General features: G+C 40.5%; 1 protein-coding gene across 1 annotated transcript in view; it reads left to right on the top strand.

Annotated features, from left to right (window-relative positions):
* The window catches only part of Girdin (protein girdin), an 818609-nt gene extending 803769 nt beyond the window's left edge, over nucleotides 1-14840 (top strand). The window contains exon 35 of the mRNA XM_080282575.1: nucleotides 14592-14840. Within this exon, the coding sequence (XP_080138701.1) occupies nucleotides 14592-14802 (211 nt within the window). The 3' untranslated portion in view covers nucleotides 14803-14840. The remainder of the gene's footprint in view (nucleotides 1-14591) is intronic.
* The last annotated feature ends 2531 nt before the right edge of the window (nucleotides 14841-17371 follow it).

Below are 17371 nucleotides of genomic sequence, written 5' to 3'. Positions count from 1 at the left end.
TGGGAAAATGATCGCTGAATCAGCAACGAAAAGAAGACCAGCCTCTTTGTGATTATGTTAATGAGTGTGTCAGTGGTGGTCCCGTGGGGCAGTTGTTAAGAAAACCGCGGTTTCGGCCATAAAAAGAACAAGATACAGTGAAAATAGAAAGTCTCCATATGGTTGACTCTTGGCGGAAAGGGACGGTGCATTGTTTATAATCGGTGAGAGAGAGTTTGAGGGCTTTTCTGAAGAGGATGTGGCAAATGGAAGTATGAAGTTGAACCAAACAAGAATAGCAGGTGTAGAGAAAACAGCGGAGAGGAATGTCCAGGAGATAAAAAAGGTACAGGCAGTAATTAAAGAGTTACAAGAACGGACTGTAGAGCAGGAAAACGAGATCAAAAGTCTGCGAAATAAACTGGAAAAAATTTGTACACGTAGTGACGAACAAGAATGAGAAGTTACTGAATTAAAAGTAAGCTATGAATCAGCCTCAAATGAAATAAAACAGCTTAAGAGAGAGAACAAGAGGTTGGAAGAAGAAAGAGACAGGATGAAAAACAAACTAGATGAGTATGAATCGAAATCAAGAATACAGGACAAGCACATTAAAGAAATCAAGGAGCAACATAAGGGGTGGAAGAAAATTCAGGTAGAGGGAAGTGTAAATTTGAAAGAGATTATAGAACAACAAAGCAAGGAAAAGGTGGAGAGGGAAGTGGTTAGGGTGCAGAGAAGTAGAGAATCTTTAGTTAGGGATGTAGCAGATAAGAAAAAATGTGTAATAATTTCAGAAGAAAAACATATGACAATAAGATCAGAAAGAGAATGAGAAAAACTGAGTAAAGATAGAGAAAAAATACCAGTAGTCATGGAGGAAAACAACGAAGCTCAAGAAAAGATTGAAGAGGTGTTTAGGTTAGGAAAGTACAAGGAAGGAGGGGCAAGGCCATTGAAGGTAATGTTTAAGTCTCAGGCAACAGTAAACGAAATTATAAGTAGAACGTGGAAATTATCAGACAAGGAAGGGTTCAAATATATTTGGATAAGGAGAGATGCAAATGAGGAAGAAAGAGCTAAAATAAAGGAGTTAGTACAGGAAACAAAGATAAAAAACGAACAGAGAACAGAGGAAGAGAAGACAAGGAAGGGTTCAAATATGTTTGGATAAGGAGAGAAGCAAATGAGGAAGAAAGAGCTAAAATAAAGGAGTTAGTACAGGAAACAAAGATAAAAAATGAACAGAGAACAGAGAAAGAGAAGACTGTTTCATTGGAGAGTCATGGATCAGAAATTAAGGAAGTGGTACCGATGGAGAGAAGGAGAAAAGAGGGTATAAAAAACATCAAAAATAATCGGAAGGTGGCATATACAGCAATCCCTCTAATATCCGAACGCCCACTATCCGAACATCCCCACTAACTGACATAATAGTCCAGGGATCCAATATTCCCAAAATGGTCCGAAAACCGCAAAAAGTTTGAAACAAAAAACAATTTTTTCCCGCCCGTAATTTGAACTTGGCCCGCGGGGCGCGGGACAGCTTTGTTGTGGCGCGTCATTCCTCCGACGCCCGCTATAGCACCCCTGCATCCTCCCCACTTTCCACCTGTCTCTTGTCGCAAGTGAACGCTCGTCGTCAAGGCTGCCCACGTGCTCGCTCTTGTGGTGGGGCCTTACCTGCTGCAGGCACTCCTGCTGCTCTCGTGCCTCTCCTTTGTGTGTATGATGATGGCCCTGCTGCCTGAGAAGAGGAAGAGAGTGGTGTTGACTCTGGAGAAGAAGCGGGAGATATTGGAGAAAGTAGATGCGGGGTGGTCTTCTTCACGCTTCCTCCGCGAGTTTAACCTGGCCCGATCTACTTTGTTTGATATTAAGAGATCCCAAGACAAACTCATGCAGTACACGGCTGACTTCTCGTCGAGAAGCAAACGCAACATGGAGAGGAAGGTGATGTTTACTCTCAAGTTTGCTGAAGTCGACCGCTCCACGTTGATTTGGTATCGACAGCAATGTGCTGCTGGTGTGATGGTACGTGGTACGGAGCTGAAGGCTGCTGCTGAGAAGTTCGCCAGGCTTCACGATGCCCTAGACTTCAAGGCATCCGAGGGTTGGCTCTTCGCGTTTAAGTTACGGCATGGCCTTACCAACCGTAAGGCTCATGGCGAAGTTTTGGACGCTAACAAGGATGGAGTTGACGAGTTTTGGCACAAGGTGAAGGGCTTGATCGACAGGGAGGGCCTCACTCTCGGTCAAGTCTACAACGCTGACAAAACTGGTTTATTCTATCGCCGTTTGAGAAGCGTGTACCTGGCCGCAAGCTCTCCAAGGAACGGATATCTGCTTTGTGTTGTGCCAATGCTAACAGCATGCACCGGCTTAAGCCCGTTATTGTTGGCCACACAAAGCAGCCTCGGTGTCTTCGTGGGGTGATGGATGTCCTTCCTGTTGTCTGGTACCATTCTTTGAAGGCATGGTTCACAGCCCAGATCTTCAAAGACTGGTTCCACCGCCATTTCGTCAAGGAGGTCATACATTACCAGACGGAAAAACTGGGAATCCCACGCGACCAGGTAAAGGCCCTCCTTCTCCTTGACAATGCACTTGCCCACCCGTGCGACAAGGACTTGGTGGTTGAGAATGGCCGCATTAGGTGCACGTTTCTGCCACCTAATACGAGTGCTCTCATCCAACCAATGGACCAAGGAGTGATCGTGGCAACGAAGCACCTATACCTCCAGAAGTTCCTGGACGAGGTGATGGTTGTTCTCGAGGACGAGGACGAGCACAGGGAGGGACGGGACACACGAGGCCAGCGGACTTTGGAAAACCTTCGTCGCTACAACTTTAAGTCTGCAATCTTCAACTGGGCCCAGTGCATGGAAGGAAATCCCTGTCAAGACTCTAGAAAATGGTTGGTCTCGTCTGCTTCTTGGAACGGATGTGGAGTACAATTTCCTAGGTTTTGACGTGGATGACTTTCATGCACGTCTACGTACGCATGGCGACGATGTTGATGTAGACGACGTGCGTGAGTGGTTGGATGACGACGAGGGCGATCCTGGGTATCAGACCCTGTCTGATATTGAGATCGCATCTTCAGTTGCAGGTGTCAGTACCCAGCTTGAAGATTCCGACAAGGACGGCGACGATGATGTGGACTCCTCTCAGCATGACACAACTCCAGCCATCCCCAAGCTGAGCGCACTCCGGGAACACCTAGAGTTCATTCTGGACTACCTGGAACACCCGGACTGCGACAGGGAGATGGGGCCCTTGCGACTTGTGGAGGAAGTGGGTGCATTCAGGCAGCGCATCATAAATAGTCAGAATTGTCGTTCCTTGCGTCAATCAACCATTGCCAGTTTCTTCAGGCCTGTGACCCCCGCTGTGCTCAGCCCTGGCTCCACTCCGTTGCCTCCCCAAGACAGGCCCTCATGCTCCAAGCCACAGCCCAGCACATCAGCCACGGTGGAGTCACTGCTCGACGTGAGTTTGCATCTGTCTTCAGAGTCGTCTGCAGTGGGTACGCCATCACCACGACCCAGCGACGCACCCCTAGGTCACCTCCCTTGCTACTCTCAGACTCTGACAGTGATTAGACGCCAAGAACTTCTCCACTAGACCACACGGGAATTTACAGTGTTGTGCAGTGATAAAAACAGTGCATTGTGTTAAGGATTTACAGTTGTGAGTGAAAAGACAAACAATTTTTGGACTAAATTTAATGTAAATAAACTTGTGTGTTTTTGGTTTAGAAAATGGTTATAAGAGTGGAAAGACTTAAAGTGCAGAGTGCAACACTTAGTAAGTTACAATGGAGCATAAGTTAGACAAGAGTGCGCACTGTGAAGAGACTGGACTTCTGAGTGCGAATGACTAAGTTCAGTGCAAGACTTCATAAACAGTGTACTGCAGGTGCTTCAGGAAATCCTTCTTACTGTCAGAGTCTGAGAGGAGGCGGTTATTCATCGAGATGGCCATGGACTTGCTGTAAGTAGGCAGAATGTTTCATACTGTACTCTACTGTATTTTCCATACTATGCTTACCTCAAACACCTCATTTCACTCTTTTATGTCCCTTATTGGTGTGAATATGCTGTGTCTTAGGTACTATGCATGTGCAGTAGGGAGGTGTTTTTCTGAGTTAGGCTAGGTTAGGGTCCATAACTACCAGTCCAGGAACCAGGGACTTGTAAGTACCCAGAATGTTGAATATTGTATGAACCTACCTCAAAAACCTCATTTTATGCTTCTTTTGCATTTATTTCAGTCTTTTATGTCCTTTATTGGTGTGATTTGGGTCTTAAATACGTGCTATGCATGTCCAGAGGAAGTTGTATTGATGTTTTTCTGAGTTAGGGTCCATGAGTACAAGTCCAGAAGCTGGGGCCTAATATCCGGACAGGAACACTATCTGGACCTGCCTATGGCTCTATTACGTTGGATATTGGAGGGATTACTGTACGAATGTTGATGGTTTAAAATCGGCAAGGCTAGAAATCAACAATTTTTTGAGGGTACATGAACCTGATGTTATGTGCTCTGAAGAGACTAAATTAAGAGAAGATGTTGATGTTCATATGGGAGATGGTAAATGCAAACTGTGGAGAAGAGACAGAAAAGAAAAAACGGGAGGAGGAGTGATGATAGCAGTGAAAAACAACATAAATGTAGATACCATGGAAATGGGAGAAGGCAGGGCCGAAGTGATAAATATGAAATTAGAAACTGGAGAGAATAGCAATAGAGATATAGCAGTAGTGTATGTTCCCCCTAAGACAAGAGCATGGAGTGATGATGAATACCAGGAAATGTTGTCAGACATGGCTAGTTATTTACAGAAAATTATTAAGAAAAGCAACAGTATAATTTTAATGGGTTACTTTAATTGTAAAGAGGTGAACTGGGAGGAATGGGACTTGGGAGGCAGTGAAGATTCATGGGGCACTATATTATTAAATATAACAATGAACAATGTGATGACGCAATGGGTCAAAGAAGAGACACGGTTCCGAGGTGAGGACACACCAGCAAGACTAGACTTACTGTTTACCAAAGAACCTGATGTAATAGAATCCTTGAAGTATCTGTGCCCTGTTGGAAAAAGTGAGCATGTGGTCATTGAGTTCCAGATGATAACAGGGAACGTGGAGCCAAGAGACGAACTTTATAGGCAGGGAAGATACAACTTTGGGAAAGCAAACTTTACAGGATTGAGACAATTTTTTGAAAATGCGGATTGGAGAAAATTCAGTGAAACAAGAGAGATACAGAGGAAGTGGAATATTTTTCTAGGCCCCTATAATTCAGGAGTGGAAAAATTTGTGCCAGGAGAAAGGGGGGAAAGAAAACAGAAAAAAGAAGTGGTTTAATAGAAGGTGCATGATAGCAAAAAAAGAGAGAGAGATGGCGTGGAACAATTAGAGAAAGTGAGGTAGCAATTGAACAAAGGAAGAATTTAAAAGAACTAGAAATGAATACACAAGAATATGTAGAGAGGAAGAATGGAATTTTGAAAAAGGTATAATAGATAAATGTAAGGATGAACCTAAACTGTTTTATAGATTTGTCAATGGCAAACTGAAACAGAAGGAAGGAATCACCAAACTGGAAATAGAAGGAGAGGTCTATAAAGATGCAGCAGTGCAAGCAGAAATAATGAACAAATGTTTCCAGTCAGTTTTCACTAATGAAAAGGAGTTTGTGGATGGGGAGGGAGTGACTAGAAATGTAGTGATAAAACATATAAAAGTGGATGTACAAGAAGTGTATAAATTACTGGAAACTCAAGATGTAAGGAAACCCCCAGGACCAGATGGAATCTCTAATTGGGTACTGGAGGAATGCAGAGAACAACTGGCGGATAAGATTCACAGTTTAATTGTGTGTTCTCTGGAAGAGGGGAAAGTGCCTCAAGAATGGAAGAGGGCAAATGTGGTACCAATTTATAAAGGAGGAAACAGGGAAGAACCCTTGAATTATAGACCTGTGTCCCTAACCAGCATGGTCGCAAAAGTGTGCAAAAGACTTCTGAAAGATAGATGGATAAAATATCTGGAAGTGATGAATATTTTGGCTGGTAGGCAGTTTGGATTTAGAAGTGGAAGGTCATGAGTTTCCAAATTTTCCAGTTTTTACTCAAGAGCGATTGACGTGCTACAGGAGAGAAATGGTTGGGTGGGTTGTGTGTATTTAGATTTGGAGAAGGCCTTCGACAAGGTACCCTATAAGAGACTAATGTGGAAACTAGAGCATATAGGAGGACTGAAGGGGAACTTCCTGGAATGGATGAGAGAATTTTTGAGAGACAGACAAATGAGGACTAGGATAGTATGTCTGGATGGAGGGAAGTAACAAGTGGAGTCTCACAGGGCTCAGTGTTGGCGCCAGTAATGTTCCTGATTTACGTAAATAATATGGTAGATGGAGTGAACTTATGTGTCAAGTGGGGTTGGTGGAGGATTGGTGCCCCTCCCTGTAAAACAATTAACTCTAAGCCCTTGGCCACCCTGTTTGGGATACATGGCATCTGGCAATGAATGAATGAATGAAATGGAGTGAACAGTTATGCACGTCTGTTTGCTGATGATGCAAAGATCTTGAGGAAGGTAGAGGTTGAGGAGGATTGTAAAATGCTGCAAGAGGATCTGGATAGGATACACGATTGGAGCTGGATGTGGGAAATTTAATGCTAAGAAATGTACAATATTGGGAATGGGTTAAAGTACAAAGAGGCCATCATTGAAGTATTTGATGGGTAACGAACCCATCACAAAAGCGAGAGAAGAGAAAGATTTGGGAGTGCTGGTCCAGGACAGTTTGTCACCTGAAAAACACATTAATAAGACAGTTAGAGAGACGTATAAACTCCTGACTAATGTAAGAGTAGCTTTTCATTATATGGATGAGATGATGAAGAAATTGATAGTGGTCATGATTCACCTCAGGTTACAATATGCAGTAGTAGTCTGGTCCCCACACAAAAAGCAAGATATAAGCAAGATTGGGAGAATACAAAGAACAGCAACTAAGATGGTCCCCAGTCTGGCAGATCTATCGTACAGAGAGAGGCTGGAAAAGCTGGATTTGCCTTCCTTAGAAGAAAGGAAAAAGAGAGGGAACATGATTGCAGTGTTCAGGACCATGGTGGGAGTAGATAAAATTGACAAAGAAGATCTGTTTTTATGGGATACGAGAGTAACAAGGGGACACAGAATGAAACTGAAGAAACCAAGCTGCTTGAAGGATATAAAGAAACAGTTTTCCTTTTAGATACATAGACCTGTGGAATAGCCTGGACAAAGAGATTGTCCAGTCTAAAAACTTAAACGAGTTTAAAGCAAAATTTAACTTATTGAGAAACAGAGACGGAACCCCACGAGCATAGCTCATTTCCTGTATATCACAATCAAGTAAATACAATTAGGTAAATACACACACACACACACACACAGGTCGCCGACAGAGACGGAATTCTTCCTGGATCGTGGAGAAATAATCGCAAAATCAGCGATGAACAGAAGACCAACCTATTTGTGATCATGTAATTGAGTGCGTGAGTGGTGGTCCCGTCGGACAGTAGCAAAAAAAAACATGGTTTCGCTCACAAAAAGAACAAGATATAGTGAAAATAGGTCTCCATATGGTTGAATCATGGCGGAAAGTGACGGTGCAATGTTTACAAGTGGCGAGAAAGAGTTCAAGGGCTTCAGTGAAGAGGATGTGGGAAATGGAAGTATTAAGTTGAACCAAACAAGAATAGCAGGTGTAGAGAAAACAGCGGAGAGGAATGTCCAGGAGATAAAAAAGTTTTGGGCAGTAATTAAGGAGTTACAGGAATGGACCATAGAGCAGGAAAATGAGATCAAAACTTTAAGGAATAAACTGGAAAAATTAGTACTTGGAGTGACGAACAAGAAAGTTACCGAATTAAAAATTAGCAATGAATCAGCTTCTAATGAAATAAATCAGCTTAAGAGGGAGAATAAGAGGTTAGAAGAAGAAAGGGACAGGATGAAAAACAAACTTGATGAGTATGAATCCAAATCAAGAATACAGGACGAGCACATTAAAGAAATCAAGGAGCAACATAAGGGGTGGAAGAAAATTCAGGAAGAAGGAAATGTAAATTTGAAAGAGATTATAGAACAACAAATCAAGGAAAAAGTGGAGAGGGAAGTGGTTAGGGTGCAGAGAAGTAGAGAATCTTTTGTTAGAGTTGTAGCAGATCTTTTGTTAGAGATGTAGCAGATAAGAAAAAATGTGTAATAATTTCAGGAGTTAAAGAGAAACGTATGACAATAAGATCAGAAAGAGAAAGAGAAGAACTGAGGAAAGTTAAATAAATGATATCACTAGTCTTGGAAGAAAACCACAAAGCTCAAGAAGAGATTGAACTGGTGTATAGGTTAGGAAAGTATGAGGAAGGAGGGGCAAGGCCATTGAAGGTAAAATTTAAGTCCCAAGCAACAGTAAATGAAATTATCAGTAGAACATGGAAATTATCAGACAAGGAAGGGTTAAAAAATGTTTGGATAGGGAAAGATGCAAATGAGGAAGAAAGAGCTAAGATAAAGGAGTTAGTACAGGAAGCAAAGGTGAAAAATGAACAGATAACGAAGGAAGAGAAGACAGTGTTTTATTGGAGAGTCATGGATTAGAAATTAAGGAAGAGGTACCGACGGAGAGAAGGAGAAAAGAGGGTATAAAAAACATCAAAAATAATCGAAAGGTGGCATATACTAATGTTGATGGTTTAATGTCGGCAAGGCTAGAAATCAACGATTTTTTGAGGGTAAGTGAACCTGATATTATGTGCTTTGTAGAGACCAAATTAAGAGAAGATATTGATGTTCATATTGGAGATGGTACATACAAATTGTGGAGAAGAGACAGAAGAGAAAAAACGGGAGGAGAAGTGATGATAGCAGTGAAAAACAACATAAATGTAGATACCGTGGAAATGGGAGAAGGCAGGGCTGAAGTGATAAATATGAAATTAGAAACTGGAGAGAATAGCAAGAGAGATATGGCAGTAGTGCATGTTCCCCCTAAGACAAGAGCATGGAATGATGATGAATACCAGGAAATGTTGTCAGGGATGGCTAGCTATTTACAGAAAATGATTGAGAAAAGCAACAATATAATTTTAATGGGTGATTTCAGTTGTAAAGAGGTGAACTGGGAGGAATGGGACTCAGGAGGCTGCAAAGATTCATGGAGCACTACATTATTAAATATAACAATGAACAATGTGATGACGCAATGGGTCAAAGAAGAGACACGGTTCTGAGGCGAGGACACACCAGCAAGACTAGACTTACTGTTTGCCAAAGAACCCGATGTAGTAGAATCCTTGAAATATCTGTGTCCTATTGGAAAAAGTGATCACGTAGTCTTTGAGTTCCACTTGATAACAGGGAACATGTAGCCAAGAGACGAGCTTTATAGGCAGGGAAGATACAACTTCGGGAAAGCAAACTTTACAGGATTGAGAAAATTTTTTGAAAATGCAGATTAGAGAAAATTCAGAGAAACGAGAGATACAGAGGAAGTGGGATATTTTTCTGAGCTTCTATAATTCGGGACTGGAAAAATTTGTGCCATGAGTAAAGGGGAAAGAAAACAGAAAAAAGGAGTGGTTTAATAGAAGGTGTATGATAGCAAAAAAAGAGAGAGATAAGGTGTTAAACTATTGGAGAAAGAGAGGTAACAACAGAACAAAGGAAGAATATAAAAGAACTAGAAATGATCACACAAAAATACGTAGAGAGGAAGAATGGAATTTTGAAAAAGGTATAATAGATAAATGTAAGGATGAACCCAAACTGTTTTATAGATTTGTCAATGGCAAACCGAAACAAAAGGAAGGAATCACCAAACTGAAAGTAGAAGGAGAAGTCTATGAAGATGAGGCGATGCAAGCAGAAATAGTGAACAAACTTTTCCAGTCAGTTTTCACTAATGATAGTGAGTTTCTGGAACGGGAGGGAGTGACTAGAAATGTAGTGATAAAAGATATAAAAGTGGAAGTACAGGAAGAGTATAAATTACTGGAAACTCAAGATGTAAGGAAAGCCCCAGGACCAGATAGAATCTCTAATTGGGTACTGAAGGAATGCAGAAAACAACTGGCAAATAAGATTCACAGTTTAATTGTGTGTTCTCTGGAAGAGGGGAAAGTGCCACAAGAATGGAAGAGGGCAAATGTGGTACCAATTTATAAGGGAGGAAACAGGGAAGAACCCTTGAATTATAGACCAGTGTCCCTAACCAGCATGATCGCAAAATTGTGCGAAAGAATTCAGACAGATAGATGTATAAAATATCTGGAAGAGATGAATATTTTGGCTGATAGGCAAGTTGGATTTAGAAGTGGACGGTCATGTGTGTCCAACTTGTTGAGTTTTTACTCAAGAGCGATTGACGTACAGGAGAGAGATGGTTGGGTGGATTGTGTGTATTTAGATTTGGAGAAGGCCTTCGACCAGGTACCCCGTAAGAGACTAATGTGGAAACTAGAGCATATTGGAGGACTGAAGGGGAACCTCCTGGAATGGATGAGAGACTTTTTGAGAGACAGACAAATGAGGACAGTAATAAAGGATAGGATGTCTGGATGGAGGGAAGTAACAAGTGGAGTCCCACAGGGCTCGGTGTTGGCGCCAGTAATGTTCCTGATTTATGTAAATAATATGGTAGATGGAGTGAACAGTTATGCAAGTTTGTTTGCTGATGATGCAAAGATCATGAGGATGGTAGAGGTTGAGGAGGATTGTAAAATGCTGCAGGAGGATCTGGATAGGATACACGATTGGAGCTGGATGTGGGAAATGAAATTTAATGCAAAGAAATGCAAAATATTGGACTTGGGTAAAAGTACCAAGAGGCCATCATTGAATTATTTGATGGGTAATGAACCCATCACAAAAGCGAGAGAAGAGAAAGATTTGGGAGTGCTGGTTTAGGATAGTTTGTCACCTGAAAAACACATTAATAAGACAGTTAGAGAGACGTATAAACTCCTGACTAATGTAAGAGTAGCTTTTCATTATATGAATGAGGAGATGATGAAAAAATTGATAGTGGCCATGATTTGCCCGAGGTTAGATATGCAGCAGTAGTGTGGTCCCCACACAAAAAGAAAGATATAAACAAGATTGAGAGAATACAAAGAACAGCAACCAAAATGGTCCCCAGTCTGGCAGATCTATCGTATAGAGAGAGGTTGGAAAAGCTGGATTTGCCTTCCTTAGAAGAAAGGAGAGAGAGAGGCGACATGATTGCAGTGTTCAGGACCATGGTGGGAGTAGATAAAATTGACAAAGATCTGTTTTTATGGGATAAGAGAGTAACAAGAGGACATGGAATGAAACTCAAGAAACCAAGCTGCTTGAAGGATATCAAGAAATATAGTTCTCCTTATAGATGTATAGACCTGTGGAATAGTCTGGACAAAGAGAATGTCCAGTCTAAAAACTTCAACGAGTTTAAAGCTAAATTTGACTTATTGAAGAAACAGAGATGGGACCCCACGAGTGTAGCTCATTTCCTGTATATCACAATTAGGTAAATACAATTTGGTAAATATGCACAAAGGGATTTTGAGGGAGAAGGAGTGACTAGATATGTAGGCTAGTGATAATAGGTATAAAAGTGGAAGTGCAAGAGGTGTATAAATTACTGGAAACACAGGATATAAGGAAAGCCCCAGGACTGGACGGAATCTCTCATTGGGTACTGAAGGAATGCAGAGAACAACTGGTGGATAAGATTCACAGTTAAATTGTGTGTTCTTTGGAAGAAGGGAAAGTGCTTTGGGAATGGAAGAGGGCCAATGGGTACCAATTTATAAAGGAGGAAACAAGGAAGAACCCCTGAATTATAGACCAGTGTCCCTGACCAGCATGGTCACAATATTGTGTGAGAGAATCCTGAAAGACAGACGGATAAAATATCTGGAGGAGGTGAACATATTGGCTGAAAGTCAGTTTGGATTCATAAGTGGAAGGTCATGTGTTTCCAACTTGTTGAGCTTTTACTCAAGAGTGATTGACGTGCTACAGGAGAAGGACAGCTAGGTAGACTGTGTGTATTTAGATTTGGAGAAAGCCTTTGACTAATATGAAAATTGGAGCACATAGGAGGACTGAAGGGAAGCCTCCTGGAGTGGATGAGAGACTTTTTGAGAGGCAGACAAATGAGGACAGTAATAACGGACAGGATGTCTGGATGGAGGGAAGCAACAAGTGGAGTCACACATGGCTCGGTGTTAGTGCCAGTAATGTACCTGATTTGTGTAAATAGTATGGTAGATGGAGTGAACAGTTATGCAAGTCTGTTTGCTGATGATGCAAAGATCTTTAGGGAAGTAGAAGTTGAGGAAGAATGTAAAATGCTGCAGGAGGACCTGGATAGGATTCATGATTGGTGCCGGATGTGGGAAATGCAATTCAACAAAAAAAAGGTCAAGTATTGGAAATGGGTAAAAGTATCAAGAGGCCATCACTGAATTATTTGATGGGTAATGAACCAGTCAGAAAAGTGAGAGAAGAGAAAGATTTGGGGGTGCTGCTCCAGGATAGTTTGTCACCAGAAAAACACATTAACAAGACAGTTAGAAAGACGTACAGTCTCTTGACTAACATAAGAGTGGCATTTCATTACATGGATGAGGAGATGATGAAAAAATTGATAGTGGCCATGATCCACCCCAGGTTGGAATATACAGCAGTAGTGTGGTCCCCACACATAAAGAAAGGTATAATCAAGATTGAGAAAATACAAAGAACAGCAGCCAAGATGGTCCCCAGTCTGGCAGATCTGTTATACGGAGAGAGGCTAGAAAAGTTGGATCTACCTTCCTTAGAAGAAAGGAGAGATTCTGTTTGTATAGGACATGGAATGAAACTGAAAAGCCAAGTTGCTTGAAGGATAGCAAGAAACATATTTTTCCACATAGATGCATAGACCTGTGGAATAACCTGGACAAAGAGATCGTCCAGTCTAAAAACTTAAACGAGTTCAAAGCAAAATTTGACTTCCTGAGAAAAAGAGATGGGACCCCTTGAGTGTAGCTCATTTCCTGTATATCACAACCAGGTAAATACAGCTAGGTAAGTACACACACACACACACACACACACACACACACACACGAGTGACTCAGACGAGGTGCTAGGACATTAAACAATCCTGAAATTGAGGTCCCCTTCAGATCAAGAGAAACTTACAGTTCTAGTTTTTCTCCATAGATAATCATAGTCATACTGCTACATTGGCATTTTTTTTCACTACTTTACAGTATTTTCCTGGCATGCATTTGTAAACTGTAGTGTGTATTTTGTCAGCATTCCAAGCAGTAGGATCTCTTGCTGCCTCCTGAGTGAAGCCCATTGCTCTAAGATGATTTCCAAAGCACCTTTTTTTGTCACTAAGGACAGCTTTTTCATTTTCTTCTGCCCCATTCGTAACCTCATTACGTACTTATCTTCCCGAGATCTCTCCATGCATAAAGAAATATAAAAGATTTTTTTTTTTATTTATTTATTTATTTTTTTCCAGATACTTTTTACTGACCCATAATCTCATGTTTTTTTTGTTTTTTTTAATTCTCAAGATAGACAAATACAACAAAAATGCTGTCATTTTGGCATATTTTTTAGTGTTTTGAGGTTGAAAGTTGCATATTAGATTGGCATTTTTCCAGTATATTGGAGTACATCCTTTACCTCAGACCAGTGGCTGGTAAAGAAGCACCTATTACTCCACAGTTTTTTGTAGTTTATGGTGGTAGGTGGGGGCGTTCATCCACTCACTCGATGTAAGGCTGCTTTGGGTGTCTGCCCTTCCCTCTCTTCCTTGCTTCTTCTTTTGTCTTTCGTTCCTTCATTCTTTCCTCTTCCTTCTGCCTATGGGTGACTTTACACTTCTCCTTCTGTCTTTCTTTCCTTCAGCCTTTCCTCTTCCTTCTGCCTATGGGTGACTCTACTGTACACCCAGTGACAAGCCAAATGGTTTCCTATACACTAGGAAACCATTTACTGCACTGGGTGGTAACCATGTAACCAAATTATGGTGCCTTGTGGTTTAGTAGGTAATTAAGGCATTCCAGTCGGATTGAGCCTGTGTAGGTTTGTATCCAAGGGGTGGTTGAGGTTTATTGCTCATGTAATGCCACTCAGGGATGAGTGAGGCTGGGCACTCATATCTTAAATGTCAGGACCAACTTGCCTAGCTCTGGGCTTCTCCTCCCCTCATGGGGCAGCATAAGATTGGATGGATGGATGGATGGATAGTACAGTACAATCAACATCTGGATATTTCCTGGCGTATTACAAGGAAAGAATTGTTATTAGGTCATCTCTAAATCTAAAGTTACACACAAAATTTGTTCCATCTAGGACCAGAGCAACACCCCTACTACCAAACTTCGCTGTATACTTTCTTATGATGACTAAATCTGAAAGCCTTTTTCAACAAATCTTTGAATGTGTTGCTCATTGGGTTATTGGTGATATGCTGAAGTAATTTCAGCATAACAGCCACAATCTAAGTGCTGTGTGAGATGTATGTGTAGTACACTAATAAGTAAATGGTGGTTCCAGTGTGCCACAGGTGCCACCCAGGTCCCGACGAGGCTCAAACGTCACACAGCCTGAGTCACCACTCTCTAGTCAGTCACTGCCTCCAGATTTCCCAGATCCTAAGCCCCTCAAACCACCACCACGGCCACCACCAGCTGACGATGCCGCACCACTAAAGGCGGGGAAGGACATTGTTGATAACTCTGTCTGGTATGAGTATGGGTGTGTCTGAGGGGAAGTAGACAGAGTGAAGTGTGAATAATCTTGTGATGATTTGCTGTAATAATTGAGAGATATTTTGTATGTCAGCTTTTCGTACTAAAAAGCATACATGTTTAAGTTTATACAGCAAAACTATACACTGAAGTCATGAAGAGAATCAAACACTACACATATAGTAGTCTTATTCAAAATAAGAGACTTCTAGTTTAAGTAATACTGATTATCACTTTATTTTTATGAGTTAAAGTTACCAACTACAAAAACAGATAAGACAGTTATTGCTGAATATTTGAAGCCTCAGATGTCATTTGCATAATTTCCCATGTGTAGCACTCTTCATTTACAAGTATTTAATTATCCAAATGGTACTTATTTGATGAAAGATGCTCTGTTTGTTAATTACAAAATTAACCACCATGATATACTACTAATGTGTATTTTGGTATTTGTGGTAGTGAAGCTGATGTGTTACTGTGACATATGCAGTGGCCAGGCAGTAGATAATCCTGGTGTGAAAATGCAATAAATACTGTACTGTACTGTGCATGTTCTTATCAGTGCTAGTGTTGTTGATTGTATATTGTGTAGACAGTGAGAACTAGCAGATCTCAGACAGTTTGCTGGGTGGTGAGGCCTTCCATGCAGTACCACAACAGTAACATCAAGTGGAAATATTTGCATTATTGGGCTAGTGTTGAAGTTGCTCATTACATATTTATTTATAAAACATTTGTCCACTGTAATGAAGGTTATAGTAGTAATCCAGTTAAACCAAAGAAATCATTACCATGACTTGGTACAATACCACAATGAAACTTAGCCATAAAGTTTCATAAGGAAGATAGCTATTGACTAGGTGACCACAAATGGAAAAAGCCTTATTGTTGTCCATTCTTGTTGTGCCAGAAATAAACTCTGTATATTTATAGTAAATAAAGTACAGTACTTGGATTGAAGGCTTCCAGGCAGTAGAGTTAGACTTTGCTGTAGTAGTCTTCACACCACTGTGCCAAAATGGAAGTCATGGATGCAATTCCCAGATGACCATAGGCTTTGTTTCATGCCTTTATTAGTCATTCCAGTTGTTTACATGAGTGCTGTCAGATCAAAATATATGGCAGATATGAATGCCATTGTTTTAGGTGCATGCATCAAGTCTTTTTAGCAGTTGCTTGAAGGTTGAAATGGTAAATGTGGTAGGCCCCACCCGCAGATTGCATTAATTTTATTACTACAGCTGCGATGTGTTTGTAAATTACTTTTGTGAATTATTTGTATATATTCAATAACAGCACAACCATCTCCCATTTTTTCTGTACATAAGTCTGTCACATTGATACTGTATTCCTACTCTTCAGTTACATATGAAACACCATATTTGATTTTTCTATATGTAGAGAGATTTAGATAGCTAATATGTATCCTGGAACTTATGGCTTGTCATTTTCATTTCATTTGAGTATCAGAATTAATCATTCATTCATTATTATGCTAAGTGTCTGCAGAGTAAGGAATTCCTTTTGTCCTAAAGCTTGTTAAACTGTTGTGAGAGACATTTTGTTTTGTAAGGTAACATTCCATACACCAAGAATTCATAGCGCAGTGGAAATTGACATCCAAAGTATACCAATACTTAACCTGTGTACTGCACAAAATGTTATCAGCATTTAGGCTGAGTAACATAATATCATTAACTGTGAAATCATAGCAGGTTTTTGTTTGACGGCATATGTTTTCTCAATGCTAATAATAAATTTTGATGGAATGTTACAAGGATACAAACTCTGTCAGTGTGAGGATGATATTGAGAACAAATTGAGATGTGCATTTGTAGCATTCCTGCAAGATGACCATAAATCTTATTCAGTAATCTGATGTCCATAATTGGTGTAGTTGACAAAAGAAGCCTACACTTATTGCATCCCTTTATTAAGCGGAGACATTTATGTTCAAGGAAAAAATTTAGTGTTGGTTGCTAATTTATATTGTAAATTGTGGAGCCATGTTGTCATGGTGATGCATACATACATACATACAAGTTAATTTTATGCATTTAAGATATGGTCGAGCCATGGTATTTATTATGTATTCTTTAATACTGAAATGATATTTTTAGTGTTAACTGAAAGGAGACCTTGTTGCAGTACTGTACTGAATTTGCTTGAAATGTATGAGTTGTATTTTTTATTTTTTATTTATTTATTTATTTTTCACTCATCTTAAATGTCGGGACCAACTGCTTAGCCCCAGGCTCCTACGATCCTCATGGGGCAATGTAGGATTGGATGATGGATGGATTTATTTATTTTTCCTTGAAAGTCCCATGAGCATGTTAGTGCAGTGCATCTCAGAATGAGTAACTGCCAGTCCATCATCCTACTGTTATGTTGTAAACTCTGACATGGGCAAGTCTGAAAGCTATATATAATTTATACAATATACGAAGCCTTATGCTGTTAAAGGTTAAAATCAGTGATATGTCATACCATGTTGCACATATAACTTATGTTCAGCATCTTTTTCATTTATCATCATCATCATCATCATCATCATCCCCACTTAAATTGGGGTGAGGTTGG

The sequence above is a fragment of the Coenobita brevimanus genome, chromosome 94 (genome assembly GCF_032717465.1).
Source record: "Coenobita brevimanus isolate Jiangsu-jjx chromosome 94, ASM3271746v2, whole genome shotgun sequence".
Classification (NCBI taxonomy): domain Eukaryota; kingdom Metazoa; phylum Arthropoda; class Malacostraca; order Decapoda; family Coenobitidae; genus Coenobita; species Coenobita brevimanus.
This window is presented reverse-complemented; position numbering and strand designations above follow the sequence as displayed.